Source organism: Corvus cornix, chromosome 1, assembly GCF_000738735.6.
Source record: "Corvus cornix cornix isolate S_Up_H32 chromosome 1, ASM73873v5, whole genome shotgun sequence".
Classification (NCBI taxonomy): Eukaryota; Metazoa; Chordata; class Aves; order Passeriformes; family Corvidae; genus Corvus; species Corvus cornix.
The window spans coordinates 37,985,097-38,004,278 of record NC_046332.1 but is presented as its reverse complement, the minus strand read 5'-3'; the positions used below and the strand labels follow the sequence as shown (position 1 = coordinate 38,004,278).

Below are 19,182 nucleotides of genomic sequence, written 5' to 3'. Positions count from 1 at the left end.
TCATGAACATACCCACACGGTCTGGCTGCATTAGTGCTGTCCCTGATAAATGAGGAAACAAGGCCAGCCCGTCCCTCGTCGTCCCTCTCAAGTCAATGGTGTTTCCTTGAAAATGGACCCCGTGCATGTCATAGTGACTGCCCAGCCCAATGAGGTGCCAGGAGACCCTGTCATTCTTGCACATGGTCAGGCCTGGCAGATTGCCATACAAGTAGCCATTGACAGCTGGAGGAGAAGGAAAAATCTTGGTTAGCAGCAGGTCCACAGAAACCCATTAGACAGCCTCCTATCGCCTTCCTGGCCAGAGACTCACAACTCAGCAAGTCACTAAACGGGCATTTTGTGAAGCAAGGGTAGCATTGGAGCACACCAAATTAACATCTAAATGCTATTCCTATAAACTCAGAACTTCTACCTCTTGGGTTTTAGCCTGTAAAATCTTGTAATAGCCCTTTGCAGTGATGTAGCACTCCTCCTCTGAGCTTTTTGGTGTGCCTCCCAAACACCAGCCAAGTGTACAAATTAGGTACCTCCTTTCAGCCTGGAAAATGTATAACTAGGTGATTAAGGCTATGGAGAGGGCCATAAAAAGTCTGAGATACAAATTCAGTTCTGATGGAGCCTTTTTATGTGATTTCGAGCTTTGATTTCCACCTTTACTTCCTAAATGTATATCTTTCTTTTACAAGGGCACTAGGAGGCTAAGCTCCCTAATCCTCAAATGTTCTCTGTGTTCAATGTATGAAAGATGCTATTAAAGCACAAAACTTCAGTACGAGATCCATCTCATAGTGGAAGAATAAAATAGATGGGTCCAGAAACCCCAGGGTTCTCTAAAAATATGTATCTAAAGCAAAGATAAGGTTATGTGATTTGCTCAAGTCTGTCATCCGAGGGATACCTTTGAGGAGATCCATGCTGAAGTCAGATACTTGCATCCAGAAATGATGTTTTAAAATCTTTTTGGCCATTCCCCTAGTTTTCGCCTCTTCTCTTCCAGAGGTGGTCACTGCCCAAATGGTAGAGCAGAGCAGAGCAGATGGACTTTACTGCCTAAGTCAGTGCCAAGACCAGCAGTGAAATTTAAAACACTAGTGAACATTGGCTTCTTCTGCAGCTGATGCCTATCTCTGGCATTGTGCCTTTTTACAGAACTGTTGTATCTCAAACCAATGCTCTGTTCCCTTTCTCCAGGTGTAGTTGGTAGGTGGATGCATTTGTTGCTATTGTGACTGGGGTTTCAACATGCTTTCTGAGGGCATCAGGAGCTGACTATAATCTGACTGACAGCTTTCCAGCTCACTCTCCCGTGCAGTGCAGTGAGCTGTGAATGATGATAAAACCTGCCAACCCATCTTCCTAATATGATTGAAGAAAAGGTATCATTAAGAGATATTAGGTATTTCATACCATGCATTTTGTTGGATTCCATGAAATCAGCATCATTTTCATCTACTTTTGAAGGGTCTCCAGTGAATGCTTCAATATTCTTGTTCAGATACCAGCTGTCATTCTCATCAAAGATTGAAAAAAGGAGGTAAAATTCTCTGTCTATTCCTTTCTGTAGACAAGAAGGAGGACAAGACATAAAAAAAAGTCTATTCAATAAAAATTAATAGGTTTTTTTAACAAAGCCTTCTTTTCCCTGAAGCCACCTTCTTACTAAGTCTACATGGAGACAAGGATTGGCACCTTTTTCATCAGCCAGAAGGATAAATAAAGTGTCCATTACCTGGTGTGAAAAGAGGTATTCATTGCATGGAAAAGACAGAAAAGCTAGGGAAGAGCCAGAATATTAGGAAATTACGATTTTGTCTTATTAACCACACCTTTAGCTTAGCTTTTACCCCGAGGAGTGACATTTGTTTAATCTCTGTAAACTGAGCCGGGAAACTGGGCAAATTGCCCATATGGGAACCCCCAGTGCACCACCCTGCTGTTAGGGACAAGCAGATATTCACGCTGGGCACCTGTGTCCCGTCGTGATTCAGAGTGTTCTTCCGGCAGACCAGCAAAGGTCCCACGAGGCCAGAGTTGGTGTCCTTGACAGCATCAGTGGCTGAATAGTAAAGATAGGTCAGGCACGGGGGGTCACTCTCTGTTGGACCTCCATTCTCAGGCACCCTCCACTTGTACGTGAAGGTTTCACCTGGCTTAACGTGGGCTCCTGGCTTCAGGTAGCCTGTAGAGAGAAAGTTGAGATGCACCAAGATTACAGGAAGGCTTTGTCTTCCTGACTACAAGAGTTGGATGGAAGTCAGGCGCAGCTGCTGATTTCTGTGGAGAAGCTCCCCCTTGCCACCACAGCACCATCCCATAGCCTGGGCAGTTATGCCACGGGGACATCGCACCTGAGTCCCGTGCCACGGCGACAACCAAGCCCATTCCCCGCAGAACAAGTTCAACTGCTCCACTCAGACACCATCCAACTTTGGATTGGATTATCTTGATTCAATCAGACAAGGGATGCAGAGCTCATCTTGGTGCTTAAATGGCTTCCTTGAATGTAGCTTATCTGCCCTATCATGGAATTTATCTGTGGCACAAACTCAGACTCTGCTTTTCATTAAGCACCAACAAATCAATTACATTAGTGAGTGGAGCTGGAACTGTGGTTCTTTAGAAATTCAGAACAAATCTGACCCTGGTAATTGTTTCTTTTCAATTTTGTAGCAATGCACAGAAGCCTCTGTCAGCATCTCCAGAGAGTGGATGATATTGCTCTTTGTTGGAGGCTACTTTTAAAGGATTTGGGCCATTGTCTGCTGTCATGCAAAGGGTGGATTTAGATTTTGTTTAATACTTAAGCATCCATTGTCTAGATTTTCTCAGCACAGTCAGTCTCTAATACTCCAAGAAAATCTTCTTAGAAACTTAGACACAAGTGAAAATAGCAGTATTACATCTGAACACAGCTATTTGCTGCAAACTGCAGTACAAAGCAGAGTATGGCTTCCACAGTATCTGATAGTACTGGACTCATCCTGCAACAGTACTCAATAACAAAAACATTGATTTGGAGTCAAAAACCTTCTGCGACCAACAAGTGCCAAATGCAATATGCAAAGGTATTTCCTGAGAGCACAACTGGAAAAAACATATGTCTGCACTCATCTCCAGATGCAGGTATGTTTATTTACAGTATTTTCCCATGAATAAGCTGCATTCAGACAATACGCAACTTCTGAAAAATTATTTACCCTCACTGTAAACCTACAGCCTCTTCATGTATGCCTACAGGATTCCTGCATGTATATACTTGTAGATAGATGTAATGGAAATCCAAGAGTTAAAAGGAGAGAAGAAGGGGCAGAAAGATTATTGATGAATCTGGAGTCAGGTTCCTCTCCAAAGACCCAGAGGTGTGCCAGCTCACATGGCTGCTGAACATGGTTTTGGGCTGATTTTGCTACGCACCGAAGTATGCAGTGCTGAAGGGCGCTATTACCAGGGAGTGTTAAATGAAAGCCCAACAGCTCTGCAAGCAGAGGGAAGTGGGACTTCCATTGGAGAACTGTCTCTGACATAGGTGGCATTAGGATCTGTGCAGATAACTTCAAGGCTGAACTCAAGCCAGTTGTTTTTTTCATGTTTTGTCTCCTGGCGAATTTGTTGAGTTGCAAGGTCAGCAACAAGAGACAACAATTTTGCATTGATTTTATTGTATGATGAGTTTTACATGTTGACCTAATTCTCTCTCGGCACAATTGTCAAAAGAGGGATTATGTCCCATGAGTTTCTTTTGATGTGTTGTAGTGGAAACAAAGCAATTTTAGGCAACAAGAAAACTACATTTCTTGCCCCACATTGGGCGCCAACCTAATGCAGTACTTGTGCTCGAGGCATGAGCTCTGACATGCCCCAGGTCAGAGACAGTCCAGCTGCGTTACTTCTCTGTGTCACTGAAGCAACTTCGGAATCAGGAAAAGAGCTATTTGCTGGGCTAGCTCGCTGGCTTCTTTGCAGAGGGAACACGGCAAGAGCCGATGGGATCGGCTCACGTTAGCTCGGAGACAAAGGAAGAGAGAGGCTGTTCTGGTCTGGCTCCTAACAGGTTTATTGTTAGAAGTTTCACAACCCGAACAAGCTCGAAAGGGATGGAATGCGATGGGATATGATGGGATCCTCCCCGAGGCTTGTCCTCAGTTTTATAGAGAGTTTGAAAACCAGGGCGAAAGGGGAAAGCAACCAATGAGTTACAAGCCAGGGGGAGGATACAATTTAACAAGAACCACTGGGGTAAACCAAGAGGCGGGAGTTATAACAGAGAACCAGTGAACAACCGAGTAACCTGCAATCTTCCCGAACAGGGGGAGGCGGCTTGTGCCCGGGCACCACCCAGGGGGTGCAGCTTAGGCTTCTGAGCCGCCCCTCGACCCACCCTCTGAGTCTGCCTCTTCAGGAAACACGATCCAGGGGAGGGGCTGGGATTGATTGGCATCACGCTGCCCCAGCCCCGCAGGGGGCTGGGTTACAGCAACACTTTTCAGTGCTGAAAATGCAGCAAAAACTTTTTTGGAGACCACAGCATGATCTCTGTAGGTGCTATGAATTGGATTCATCTCACCTTAATTGGGCCATCTCAAGCATAGTCCCTAACCCAATCTCTAGACTTCTGTTGTTGGTGGAGAGAGAATCACATCTCCAAAGGGTCTTCCTGTCACTGACTGTAAAAGGTGCCTACCAATTGAACATGAAATTTAACATCAAATAGTTAAATTTAGGTGAAAGGACCCTGTTCTTGCACAAAACGAGAGGAAGAATTTAATATATGCTCCATTTCGGCATTTATGTATTTATAAGAATTAATAAGGATTATCAGTGCTTCATGTTCCAGGGCAATCAGATAAAAGCTGCCTTTGACACTGACTATCCTGAAGTAAAGCAAGGGCAATGCCCAGCCCGGATTAGAGAACTGGGAGTGAAGCAGCTGGGACCACGTGGATAGCTATAGCCAAAGATTCAGCAGGGCCATCATGCCAGATCCTAAGATTCATAATTCTGGAACATGTCCAGAGGAGATCCACTGGTTGCAATGGAGCAATATTAGATTAGAATGAATAGAAATTGATTGTGCTTGTCACTTTTGTTCAATGTGGACCTCAGCTAGTTTTAGATATCTTGTCTGGAACATATCCAAGGAGACGAACCATCACATTTGCAGACTGTGGAGTCCCATGGATTGTGTCATGAAGGGTAGATACAACTAATCAAATGATCCCTTTTGTGCCTTAGCACCCACAAAAGGGCAAACCTGCAGAGCTCAGCAGCAGATTTTTGGACTCAAGTATTCTGGATGCAGTAGTGCAGCCAAAACTTACCATCTAAGTAGGGAGCACCTTCGGACAGCTTGCTGAAGCTTACACCATGGGCCATGATGCTATAACTTCTTCTGGCTTTGTTGGCAAAAGTAACAAGCACCGTATCTCCCACTTCAGCTTTTATAACAGGGCCTTAATAAACAGAGTGAGGGAAGGTATTAGAAGGACTACTCTCCAGCATACTTCCACCAAAAGAAGACAGAGCTGTGTGCATTAAATTCCCCTCTCAGTCCAGCTGGTTCTACATTCAAACCTGATGTAATGACAGGAGGGGAAAATATTCACTGTACCAAGTATTCCCAGGTGCTTCATGTCCTCTGACCAAGTCTTCTTACTGAACGTTGCGTCAGTATATCCCACATAGCGAACTTTCCAGTATTGGCCTCCTATTCTGTCAGTCCCTTGTGTGAAATATGTTGCAGATTCACTGTGGAATTAGCAAATCAGACTGGTCAAATAATTGAAGGTTCAAGCAGAACCCTTCATTTCAGATAAAGTTATTACTCCCGACACAGGAGAAATGACCCCCCAAGTTACTAATCTGCATACACTTTTCTAGCACACGAAGAAAGATATTACTGGTTTGAATTAGTTAACAAATGGGCATTCATTGTGCATTAAGACTTTTATGTTTAACCCTGATTTACTTAGGGAGACATCTGTATCAACTTACCTTAGGGCAAGAACTGTGCAGAGTGTGTCTCTAATCCTTGTTGGCTTTTCTGGGAGATACTATAATGAAATTTGTCTCTCTCCATCAGTAATAACAGGGGGGAAAGTTCTGCCACTGTGGCACCTCTGAACTCCAGTGATTGTAAGTGTGAAAGCTGCCTGAAGAGTCTCAATGATGGGTCATTAACTGTGTTGAACGTGGCATGCCTCACTTTCCCCATGGATTTAATGGAGTAAGATAAGTGCTTCCAGAACGCACCTTGAAGCATCGCACTTACGCATCTAGCTTCCTGACAAAGTTGTTTAAATCCATTCTTCCCTGCCCCTTTCAATTAAAATTAATGACAGTGCAGGACCTAGCCCTGGTGAATCACTGGAGCAGTGTCACAAGGACTCCTGAAATTAAAGCACAACAGGAGTTGACAAGAAACCTTACCTGCCAGTGGCGTTCAAACCCTGCCCAGTGAATTTATCATAACCGTCAGGTCCATAATTCCAGAGCACTTCTTCAGCAGCAATGTAATATCTTCTCTTGTGACTGATTGGTGAAGAGTGAGACAGGTTTTTTTGGCAGATCTGAACATCATATAGTGCCTCCATGCCACCTGGGAGGAGAAAGAGTCTGGAGACAGTCCCTGACCAACTGCAGAGTCAGCAATCTTATGGATACAAGTGCGTATTCAAAATTCTCTGGGAGCTACGTGGATTGGAAACAATTGCTACAGTAAATTTCTATTTCAAAAGATATTCTCTGCCTACAATAGGCCAGATACCAACGCCCTTCCTGGGTGGTACTTTATGCAACAGGTGAAACTCACTGACATCAATGACACTCTTTAGTGGACTTATTTACTCAATTTCTTAATCTGCATAAGGATGGTAGAATGATTTTGGAGGTCAGAGTGCCTCCAGATATCTGCAAAATGGCATCATCTCCCCCTGACTTCATTAAAATACGGATGGGTTATTTCTGCTGAAAGTATTTGTTGCTTGCCAGAATCGAGTCTGTTTTGCCTGATGCAGATCCCACTGAAGTGTGTAAGAATTCTCCCAACTCATCTCTGCTTTGATAATTATACATTGCCTGCTGCCATGACACCTAGTTTATGATACATGCTTTTGGGGTCTCGCACCACACAAGTATCACAAAATCACCATCAAATTCCTCTACATAATGGTTTCTGAAAACACTGCCAAGTTTTGCCTGATTTCCATAAAGCAAAAAGCTATTAAGTGTTCAGCTGGCATGACTTTTTTTAATGTGTAAGTACTTGTCTACAACAAAAATTGGTGATGAAAGCTCCTCTCGCTGCTCATCAAAATCTCAGGTTTGCCTAGGAAGCATGTGGACAGAGCTGAGTCTAGCAAGTCTTCCTCACATGAGTTACATGGCCAAGTCATTCATACTAGCTGAAGATTTGGCCCAACCAATTTCTGCTGGTGACTAAACTCATGTTCATGATGTTTATTTGGTGAAACAGTCACAAATTGTTCCAAAGTCACAAAGAAGTGTCAAATCCTGCTTTCCCCGGAAGCCTCTCCCAGTTTTCTCTTCCAAACACAGTAGAGGCTGATGAGGGAGATCTATAGCAGCATACCTCGTAAGTGCTCATTAACCTGGCACGTTATCAGCCACCTGCCGGGGCTCCCCGGAGTCATCTCCGCCGTGATGAATGTTGCTGGGAAGAGACCGATGACATCTGCTCTCTGGTCTCTGCTAGTGAACGTGTGGCCGTAGAAATAAGCAGCATGGATATCTATCTCGCTTCCCATGCCAAACAAGTGCCAGGACATGGGAGTGTCGGCACACATCTCCAAGCCGGGGAGATTGCCATATATATAACCGTTAATAGCTAAAAACAAAAGCACGAGACTTTATGAGAGGTGAAGGAAGAGTGCCTCTGATCCCATTTCTAAGGATGATCCTTTCCTGGCCCAGAAAGAAACTACCTGAATGTTCACACTGAATAAGGCCCTCACAGGCTCCTTGATGAAGAGCAGCATTTCGAACATACATCTTACTGCTCTGGATGATCAAACGCCCCAAATTCTCTCTCTGTGTCTGTGAAAAACTTCCTGGGTAATATCAAGGTGTTGCAAAGGCCAAGTCATCACCAAAAAGGCCTGATAATGAAGTTAACTTGTTCTGCAGATATTCAGCAAGGCTGAAATCTATTTCCTCTTTTTCTAAGTCATAAATATACCATTATATGCCAGGCTCAAGCAATTTAGATTTGAAAATTATATCAGCCAAATCAATGTAGTCAGCTCTGTCTTCCTCAGCTTCTACATCCGATAATGTATCAGGATGCTAGGAGAATGAGACTCATATGTTGCACAGTATTTTATTTCCTAGGCTCCCCAGAACAACCAAAATATACAGAAATACCTGGAATTAACTTCTTACACCAAATGTCCAAATAACACAAAGTACCATTGGCCAATATATCTCTGAAGGGCAGCAGTGGTTGTACCAGCCAGCCCATCATCCACAAGCCCATTGAGAATTCTTTCAGTACACACATCTCAAAGTGCTCTGCAGCTTTTTTTGCTCTTTTCAAAACTGGACAAAAAAAATGGCTTATATCTGTTGCCTAAGATAAAATGCTAAACCAATGTCAGAGCTGGGCATGAAAGCCAAATCTCCTTTCTGCAAACCAGTGTGTCATGCTGTATTTAGGGAGAGGTTTTTATCAACACAGTACTTCAACATTCTGACACATTCCTTGCTGACACAGATAAAGGAGAGACATCACAGGGGACAGAAAGTCTGACTGAAGGGAAAAGAGCCTGGTCACTGCTGTAGGTCACCATTTACTCAAAAGTCCTTCTCACCATGCATTCGGTTGCTGGTCCGGAAACCTTCATCCTCTTTGTCAACTGTGTCTGGTTCTAAGCAGAAGGTATTTATATTCTCATCAAGGTACCAGCTGAAGTTTTCATCTACAATGCTAAACATCAGGGCAAAAGCATTAGCAGCACCAGTCCCTTCTATTGTGGTCTCATCTGCAGTTCCTAAATTGCAAACGAAAAGGAAAGTGATAAAAAAAGCCTTGGAGAGGATTGAATTTAAAAATGACAATAACCTTGGAGCACTCGAGGAAATACAGTTCTTTGCCACAGTCTGCAGGGCAGGATGAATTTCACCTAATTTTCTAGGGCATTTTGACCCCCCTCCAACAGACTTTGAACAGATGAGTGCCTCCAGAAGGTAGTTCATCTAAGTCAAGCTGATATTTTTGGTATCTTTTTGATCTGACATGAGGACAAGTACCTGCCAATATCTGTTGACTCATTTCCCCCTTCTTTGGCCCATTGAGCCCAACCCTGTCCCTTAGTCAGTGTTAGCATCTGTGTTCTGCCACAGTGAGCCAGGTCGTGAGCTGGATCTATCCAGAAACCAGTGACTCATGTTTTTTTGACAAGGAATTAAGGAGGGGTGAGAGGTAGCCTGCATTTCTGTTGCACTGAAGCAAATGCTGAACCACAACCCCAGAGTGGCCCTCTAAATGTGGCTCACTCTCCACAGACTGACAAGGAATCCATGAGAGTTATCTAGGACTAGATATGTAAATTTAAAAAGGCTGAAGACAGGATGAACAGAATCTATTCCAGCTAAGTTCAATATCATTATCCTAGTGTCTGTTTGGAGAGGAACCTGAGACCTTGTAGGACTGGTGATACTGAGTAGTCTGTTATTATCCACTGCCAGGTGTAGACTTCATCCAATTGTAGAGTCTGTCTCTGATCCCATGAAAACCTTTGCTTCTTCTGCCTTCTACAGGAGGGAGCTCAGAGCCTTGCTGTCAGTCCTGTGTCCACCAGCACTGGCTGGAGGACTAGAGAAGTAACATCATGTAGATATCTGCCTTCATGAATTCAAGGCCAAACATGCAGACAACCTGGCCTTTCAGGCTAGGATTGCTTGGAATATGCTATGTCCTAGCTTCATGTGTTGTCACATAGTTATCAGCTCAGTGTCACATATTCAGTTCTGCAGATTTCAAAGGCTCTCAGGGAGAATATGAGCGAGACATTTTAATTGTGTGAGATAAGCTGGAAACTAGGCTTGTCCTTTCCGCATTGAAGTCATTCTCTTCTTCATATGTAAAACCTGCTTCACTTAGAAGTACTGTATATAAAATCAGGGCTGATTTTGTATTCTGGAAGTTATTGAAAAGAGGTGGCAGAGTAACATGAGCCCAGGGGGAGAGGTGGTAATTACTCAGCTGATAAAGAGGAGAGGGCTGGTTCATGATGGCTCCAGCATGGACATTAGCAGGCTATAAAGTACACAGGACAGGCTGTTCAGTGCACATCCCCATATGGTTGTGAGATATAACTTGTAAACAAAAATAGATACATACTCTGTATGTGGAAAAAATTACAAACACTGGGCCTTCAAATATGTAAACACTAATGCCAAAGTCACCCAGCCAGCTCTAATTTCATTTCCTGAGCAACGAGTCCTTTGTTCATCCTGAAACTTCCCCAGTTTGGGAATGTATAATTTTTGGTCTCGGCCACGACGGGATGGTCACAGAGCATGCTGCAGTCCCTCCACCAGCCGAGGCAAATCTATCGTGCCAAAGGGGAGCAGGAAGGGGGTTGTCCCAGAGCTACAATACCTACCCTGGGATGCTCCTGGAATGGCCCATCTATTCCTTGCCCCTTTTTATGGGCTATGTAGGGATAGACTCTAGACCATCATGTTTATACCTGTAAGCAAAAATGACTGTTAAGATGCCAAGCTTGGCAGAGGGGCTTGCTCAGTGTTTCTAGCTCAGTACCTTTTTTACACACCAGCAGAGGCCCAATTAAACCAGATGCAATATCTCTTGGTGTGTCAATGTGAGAATGGTAAATCCAAGTCAAGCAGTTTGAGTCTGCCAAAGTTGGGGAATAATCTTTCCTTACTGGCCATGTGTATGTGTAATTTCCACCAGGAACAACAAAGTCGTCCTCCTTGCTTTTACCGCCAGTTCCATCAGGGTAAAGTGCTCCTAATACATAAAAAGGAAAAAGGAAGATTTTACCATCCCTTAGTTGTTTTTGTTAAATAAATGTGTCATTTATTCTGTTTTAAAGTGTATTTATAAAATAATAACAGCACTCACAAACACAGAATTACTGAGAAATTATGAAAAAACTCAAGAATTTCTGTCAATCTCACCACAAATGTATTGGGAGTTAAAATCCATTTTTTATTAGTAGACAAAGCTTTAAAAATGTATTAACAGGCTCTGTTTCTTCCTAGTCTCTTTACTCTTATCAGTCATCTAGAATTTTGTCATCTAAGAGTGTGTATTTTTTCACAGAAGACTGATGAGGGTACTGACTGTAGGCACATCCACACAGTCCTCTAACAAAAATACATATGCATAGGTGCAGGATTCTGAAAATTAGATCATATCTGTTACAGGCCAAAAGAGAGGAAAACATTTAGTTGCAAGAACTCCATCTATTCAAATAGAGGTAGAAGGAAGGAGGGAAGATGTTTTGATGACTTATGATTCAGAACAATAATTCAGGCAAATAGACCCATCTAACCTGTTTCAGTACTGGATTTATCCCAGGTGTCGAAAGTTTGTGGCAAAAAGTTTTGAGATGAGGCTGTTCCTCGTTTTAGTCATCAGCTGCAATTACTGATGGGTTTATGAGAGGGTGATCCACAGTCCTCTGATGTCAATGTCAATAACAATAAATACTTGGACAGACTTGTAGCCATGATATTAGTTACTCCAGGGGAAAAGAGAGGAAAAGGCAAACCAGCTTTTACCTTCAGAGTCCTTGTCATAGAAGACTCCATGCGGATGCACAGAGTATGGGCGGGAGCCAAAGTTTTTTAGATGGATGATAAAGACATCCTCTTCTTCAGCCTTCAGGACTGGCCCAAGGAACCCCAGCCATGCTGCTTTGGGGATCTCCTGGGAGTAAGTGTCATCTGTGAATTGCCTAAAAATAGCCTTTTTGTACACACGTCCTATCCGGTTGGCTCCTCTTGTTGCATACACTCTTGCAAACCTAGTATTGGGAAGGGAAAATTTGAGAGACAGTAAACCTGCCTTAAGAACTGATCAAATAACTGGCGCTTGCAGTGCAGATAAATAGTTCCCTGGGGCACATCACACAGCTGGTGGAATTAAAGCTCAGGAGTACATCAGGACAGGACTAGCAGGGCCTACCCTTTCTGTACAGTAACAACCATCCCACTTTCAGGTCCGGTCTTTAGCACAGTTGCTACAAGTCTTCATTGAGGACCAGCCACTCAAGCCTCAAGCTGCTCAATTTTGACAGCTTCTCCCTCTTTTGAAGGTTTGAAACCTCACCTCTGAAAGCATGACTGTTCGGAAGGAAAATAAAACCAAATGAAGATTTTTCAAAAGCCAATAAAAGAGATTCTAATCAACCAACTCAGCTCCCTGGAAGAGTAGCATTAAATGTGTTTTGCATGAAATGTATAACTTCCACATTCCAGAGTCTATGTTTATAGCAATTTCAAGTGATGGAGAACCCACCATATGGTCAGTGGTTAAGATATTATAGCTTTTAAACACCTGCTCCCTTCGAAGCCAAAATTGCCTTTGCAGTCTAATATCATCCAGCTCCACACTCCAACCACTGGTTCCAGCCAAGTTTTGTCTCAGATCAAAGGAGCCACATACCATCAGAAACTTCTTTTCTATGCAGACACTTGCATAAGTTTTAATTAATTGACTAAATTGCCTCCTACCCTTCTTCTGGACAAACCAAGCACACTGACATTCTTTACGCCACAAATCTTTCGCAAAGCTCTCTTTTGAAGGCAAATATTTCTCTATCTGTGTTGAAGTCTGAACACAAGAACTCCCACAATAGGCAAGTAATATTCCACCTAGGGCCAGAGATGCTCCCAGTCAATATTTCTTACATAACTGGGAATCAGTTTTGCCCTTGTAACTATAACATCATACTGATGACCCATGTCCGTCCTATCTGTGATGATATAAAATCCATTTTTTTAATTGTCTCCATGTCACAGCTGGTAAATATGATATACAATCTTCATCCCTAATTATAAAACTCAATGAAGGCAGAAATCAAACCCTTTGCTACACAGCAAGTAGGGGATTTTATGACCAATTTCACCATAATTGACTGCTCCATGATCTTTTTCATCCCCTGAAGATTGTTGGAACTTTCATGCTTCCTAAAAAACTCATTCAAAAGTTGAACTACATTTTCCTGAAGTATCACTGGCAGAAATATAGCAATTTCATATTTATTGTGAGGTTTTTGACTGGTCAGTTCACTTGCTTAACAAATTTCGTTTAGATTCTTTTGTGAAGTTCAAGCAACCAAAGTGTTGGATGTCACATAAGTTGAAAGGTATTATTTGCTTTAAGTTCTTCACCACAAGATCCACTTCTCCCTCCACCCAAACCTTTCTATGATTCTGTGATTTCTATGACACCATAACCCAGAACATCCCCCCAACTGTGGTCACTGCACCTCAGTGATCACTAACACAGACCCCTGATGTGATCCAGATACAAAAGTCTCCAAAAAGTATACTTTTTCATTTGAAATGTGTGCTCTATAAGAAGCCACAAGTTTTAGCACAAATTAAAGCATTGTCGATAATATGGCTGTGGCAGAAACAGTGGGGTAGGAAGCGGGGAAGGGACAGAAGCTTCTCATTCTGCTCCTTCAGAGAATAATGTATACTGGATAAACACACCCCAAAAGCAGGGTTAAGGAATGAGTTGCCGAGAAATCTGGATTTTCAGTGGATTGGCAGGTCTGTGGTAGCTGTCTGTGCACATAGCAATACCTGGCAAGTCTCACCACATTCACCTAGGAGAAGATACCTTCTCTTGCCTGGAGGAAGAGCTGCCACCAGAGTCTTTACCACAGAGTAGGAGGTGGTGTCAATAGGAGTGCAATCTAAATGCACGTGCTTCCTTACCTCATGGCAATGTATTCATGTGGCTATGCCCTAATTCGAATTATGAATTGATTTTTAAAAATGGTTTGTAAGAAATTTTCTCTAGAAGAATATCCAATAGATTTTTTCAGAAATTCTCTATTTTCAGGAGATATTTTTCATCAGTTTTTTTCCAATTTCACCATCCACCAAATATTTTGGTGCAGTGGCACCGTGCTTTTGCCATGATGACAGTGTCTTTATGTCCAGACAACATTGCACACTCTCCCATAACACCCCTGGGATACACTGCCTCTTCTGAAGAAGGATAATTGTACCCCAGAAAAATGCACTTATTAGTCAGGCTTTGTTAAATGCTTCACATGAGCCTAGCTCCTTTAAATGCATAGCTCAAGATCCCAACATCCAGTTAGTCATAGAAGTTCAAGAAATTACTGTGAGAAAACCCTCTTGGCTTAGGCATTGGAGACTTTCTCAGTGCCTACAGCTATGCTATAATATCTGGATCTGTGCTTGCCTCCTGCTTAAAGCTATCTAGAAGTCAGGAAAAGAAGCCTTTTTAGTGGCAGCCTTCTGAAAGGAGGACTATTCAAAAGGGAGCAATGGGTATCAGCTGCAGCCAGTCACAGTCTAGGTGATGCTCTGTGTGTACAGAGATCTATTTCCCACACATCCTTTTGGTTGCCCTCAGTACCTGAAAACAGAGCACTCTGGTTGTTGTGAGTCCCATTCTAGGTGCCCAGGTTGCCACATGTCATCCAGGAGAATTTTGGGGGCCCACCTCAGCCTTCCCAAGTAGCTGGTAGCTCCATGCCTCTTTATGAGTGTTGATGTACTTCACATTACAGCCCTTAAAGTCCTTTTGCAGAAGGAATACCCACACTGGACCTAATGCCAAAATGCCTCCTATCTGTCATTCCTCTCCTGTCACACGAAGACAAAGCTTCTCCCTGTCTCTTCATACTCTCCTGCTCACTTCAAACTGCTTCATCCTCCTGGTGGCTTTGTGATGTTGCTGTCTGAACCTCTTTCATCATTCTGATCTTGTGCAGATGTAAGAACTGCTCCACTAAATTTTAACTATTTCCCTCCAACTCAGTTGTCAGCCTGCACTTCATGTGCATAACATCATGATGCTCAGACAGCCTTTCTTCCTACAGTAATACGGAATACTCCATCCTCTGGCGCAGTACCCATACAAGCTTCTAAATTTCCTCCTACATCTCTTGCAGTCAGGCCAGTCTCGAGGTTACATATAGAGATAAGCAGGCTTGCAAATCAGGGCATAAAAAATCTTGTTCAGACTGAGAAAGCCATGCAAATCTTGCCTTCATTTCTGTGTCTGATTTCATTTTAGTGCTTGACTCCTGTCAGCAGTAGCAAAGCTCCAAGAAAGACTGGCAATGCACCTAGGTGGAACAGGGAGTTATTAACAGGGAATTAACTCTCATTCTTTAAAATAAGTGTAAGCATAATTACAGACATCCAGTTCCCTGCAATGATGAGTAATACGACTCTTCCACAGAGAGAAAGAGTAAAACAAGAGTGTCATGTAGATTCTGCGTCTAATCAAGTCTAGACATGTAGATAATCTGCCATTTCCAGGTAGATCCAAGAGTTAGGATAGGACCATGAGTGAAGAGTAATTTCTACACCCATTTCTTTAATCACACAGAAGAAGTGTTTTGCCATAATTTTTACTGTGTTTGTTACCTTTGCTCTCAAGGCTACAACCTAACAGAGGTTATGTTTTCCAAGAGGTGATTACATGAGCACTGTGTTACAGCGAGCAGTAGGAAATGGGAAGACACCTTGTGCATGACCAAGCAAACAGCTCTTCAGTAGCCTGGAGACAGATCCTCACTGATACAATTTCTAAGCCTCCTGAGTTTGTTTGCTGCTCTAATCACCACTAAGTGCCAAAAAACAGCACTCAGAATAACTACTAGATGTGGAGTCCCAAATTTTCTCCTGTGGTTGACATTCCCAATAGCTACTGTACACTCCTGGGTGCAACTGTATGCAAATGCAAAATTTCTTTTTGTTGTCATTATTCCACTCAAGTCCCATAGACTTTACTCTCATAACCATTTAAACAACCATCTTTACGGGTTTATTCCCTAAAATCTGTAGATGATGAAACCTACCTTACTCTCCATCCTCTTTACATACTCTGTGTTTGGGTTTATAACCGTTTTATTTCCTCAAAGTTCCTGATTTTTCCTGTGGCTGAAGTAAGCCAGGACGGTGCCAGGACAGGGCTCCAGATGCCACAATTGTTTTAACCCCTGGGTCATGTCACCTGTTCAGGGTAACCCTCCACCACACCATGACTTCCATGCTCAGGCCAGTGCAATGTCTGTGCTTGAGGGATGGCCAGTGAAGGGGAACCAGTGGTGCCAACTCACCTTTCTAAAAGGTGCCCTGACCACAAAGCGTCAAGCAACAAAGTTGACTGTCCTCAAAAGACAGAGACACAAAGCTCTCAAAGGATGTTTTAGGCTTTTTCTGACCCACATGAGCCACAGAGGTCAATAAAATCCATAAAATCTTAGATGAGGCTCTGAGGTGTCACAGGTGTGGTATGATGGTTTCCCTCCTGCAATAAACTTGCCCCTGAAGTCAGTAACAAAGCTCCTCTCAGGCTTTATTAGAGCCAGGATTTCACCTCAAATACCCTTTTGATGTTGACCCTTCCCACAATGATCATCTCTGCTGTTGCAATTGGGTTATTTGGCTTCACAATGACTCAGCCATTAGTGTAGCATGTGTGACGACAGTTTCACCGTCATTTCTCTGGGTGGGATCTCCTCATAGGCAAATTGCACAAACCATGTTTGATGCTGTGGTAGCAAAAAACACCCGTTAGTGTTGGTGGGTGCAAGACTTGCCCCACATAAATGTACGATTGGTGGCCTAAAGAGAAGGGATGAGCTACTACATCAGGCAAAACTTACTAACATTTACCACCAGCAAAGCAAGATTTAAGTGTCCATCATATAAACTAGTATCAAGGTAATTTCAAGGGATTATCAACTAAACTTCAATCCTGAGGGCTGAGCGACAGTGGGGAAATAATGACTGGTGGATGTCAAGCCACAACACCTAAGGTGTATTTTCCGCTTGAAAGGCCATTTCCCATGTGACCTTTAAAGAAAGCAGAAAACATCCAAGCTCGCCCTCCTACATCAGCAATAACTCACAAAATCTTGCTGGGATCTGCATCACATCCAGCAGCACTGATAGCACCTTCCACCCTGTGTGTCTAGTCCAGCACGGTTTAATGGTCAGCTCTTCCACCAATTATATAAGGTGGGAAGGGACGCTGACCATCTTCACAGCTCACCTATCTCAGTGGCCATAATTTGGATCTGCGATTTCCAAAGCCCTGTGTGCTTCAGAAAATCTAAGTTTAATTTCTGAAGGGAGAAGAGAGTGAAATATCTTGGTTGCACTCATAACACTCCAAATTACGAGAATTAGTGGAACAGCTTGAGGGCTCAAGCTTAGACAAGACAAAGGGCAGAGGTGAACAGCCTCATTAGTCTTTTTACTTTAAAAGTACTGATGTACAGCAAGATATTTATTCTCTGCAAGCAGCAGGCTGACTCTGGAGCACTGCAGTAAGACAAGGCATCAAAAAAATTATCAACCAAGCAGAATAGTTCTGCTAATTCAGGGCTCATTTGGGCTAATCAGCTCTGACGAGAGGCAGTCTTTTCAGCTCACACCCAGGCAGGTTCTGATGCAGCACTAGGATTCCTGGCTCCAGAGGCATCTCACTCAGCACCAGCACAGCAGGGTCTGAGCAGCATAGCTGAGTCTGGTGCCAGGATATGCTCACCTGATTTCCAGCCCCATGCCTCAGCTACCAAAGCCTCCTTTATCCTCTTTACTACCAAAAACTAAAGGTTGAGGAAGATATTCTTGACTTTGGCAAGCAACACTGAAAATTATCTTATAAATGTCACTATCTGATCCAGGCAATGTAACACTTTCCATTGCACACTTGCTAATTCAGGATTTTCATTAAGTACTGAAGAATAAGTGGTTTTGATTATATCTCTGTGGGCTAGCTGGAATCAAAGGGAACATTCCTTTTTGTATATGCACCGATTCCTTTAAAGATAATCAGCTTGTCTGCAACCTCTTCACTTCCTTCTCAATAAAAGTGGGCTAGTACCTCATCAGATGGGTGCTGTGAGGATGCTTCACAAGATGAGAAGTGCTAGGCTCAGCGAGCCTGAGCGTTGCTGCTTGCAGAACAGAGCCGGCTCAAAATGCATTCCTATCCCTACCTGGAAACTGATCCTTAAACTTTGCTTATGGAACTACTTTTTTAATAATATCCATAGGAACCAATCAATTAGCTGAAAAGTAGACCATTATTATACTGCTTTAAATTTACATTAGAGATTATCCTAAAGAGCTGAATAGTCAAAATAGCTGTTACTGATTCACTATTTAACCCACATGCTTATGCAGACACACTATTATTCCAGAATACAGCACTTTATCCTGGCTCAACTCAATACAGTTTAGAAATTGAGTAAGATAACAAAAATCTCTTAATTATGCCACATGGAGGGAAGTCATGGCAAGCATCTTCCCAGCTTTGAATGTACCAGCTACATTAAAATCCTCTGTGGGTAAACCTTTTGGAATTAGCATTCTGTAATTATTACATTGCTGTGGTGACTGAAGATGTAAGCTATCTTCCATCCCTGTCCTGCCATTTTGTAACAAGAATTGCATTTATGTCACAGACTTAAAAGTAAATGTGCCACTTGGTGTTCAGGGAGCACAAAGTGCAGACAGCCTTAAAAGTACAATTTACAGAACAGATTCCAATCTCTCTATGGTATCTCTCTATTGAATATCTCTCCATTGAAGTGGATTTATAAGTAGCTGCTCTTCAGTTAAAGCTGAACTACTCTACAGTGAGAGATACTCTAGTTTAGTGAGTGGAGAAAGTTATCTGCTCTATTAAGACTAGGAAACTGAGAAACTCAAGTATTTAACATGAATGAAGAATAACTTTGCCAGTAAACCTTGTTTTCATGGGCTAGGAACAAACTATTACCCTTAATTCTATCTATAAAGGTAACACCTATTGACTTGGATGCTATCTGGGACCCCTAGCTGTTAAAAGCTTAAGCATAAATTTGTGTTGAAAAATAAAACTCTTTCTCATCTCCTTCTTGTGACAAAACAATTTCTTTTATGAAATTCATCTGAGAGTGATTCTGAAATTACTGACCA

At 42.7% G+C, this 19,182-nt stretch overlaps 1 protein-coding gene across 4 annotated transcripts in view; it reads right to left on the bottom strand.

Annotated features, from left to right (window-relative positions):
• HEPHL1 (hephaestin like 1) overlaps window positions 1-19,182 on the bottom strand; it is a 35,101-nt gene that overhangs the window by 14,389 nt on the left and 1,530 nt on the right. For 2 of the 4 annotated variants that reach the window (XM_019286483.3, XM_010400633.4), the window contains exons 2-11: window positions 11,773-12,017; window positions 10,784-10,996; window positions 8,829-9,008; window positions 7,592-7,846; window positions 6,430-6,598; window positions 5,612-5,748; window positions 5,322-5,453; window positions 1,971-2,182; window positions 1,411-1,561; window positions 13-225 (exon numbers count right to left, since the gene is read on the bottom strand). In XM_019286483.3, coding sequence (XP_019142028.3) covers window positions 13-225; window positions 1,411-1,561; window positions 1,971-2,182; window positions 5,322-5,453; window positions 5,612-5,748; window positions 6,430-6,598; window positions 7,592-7,846; window positions 8,829-9,008; window positions 10,784-10,996; window positions 11,773-12,017 — 1,907 coding nt within the window. Of the gene's footprint in view, window positions 1-12; window positions 226-1,410; window positions 1,562-1,970; window positions 2,183-5,321; window positions 5,454-5,611; window positions 5,749-6,429; window positions 6,599-7,591; window positions 7,847-8,828; window positions 9,009-10,625; window positions 10,713-10,783; window positions 10,999-11,772; window positions 12,018-19,182 lie in introns of those variants that run through there. The other 2 variants (XM_019286485.3, XM_019286484.3) reach the window with 2 other exon arrangements.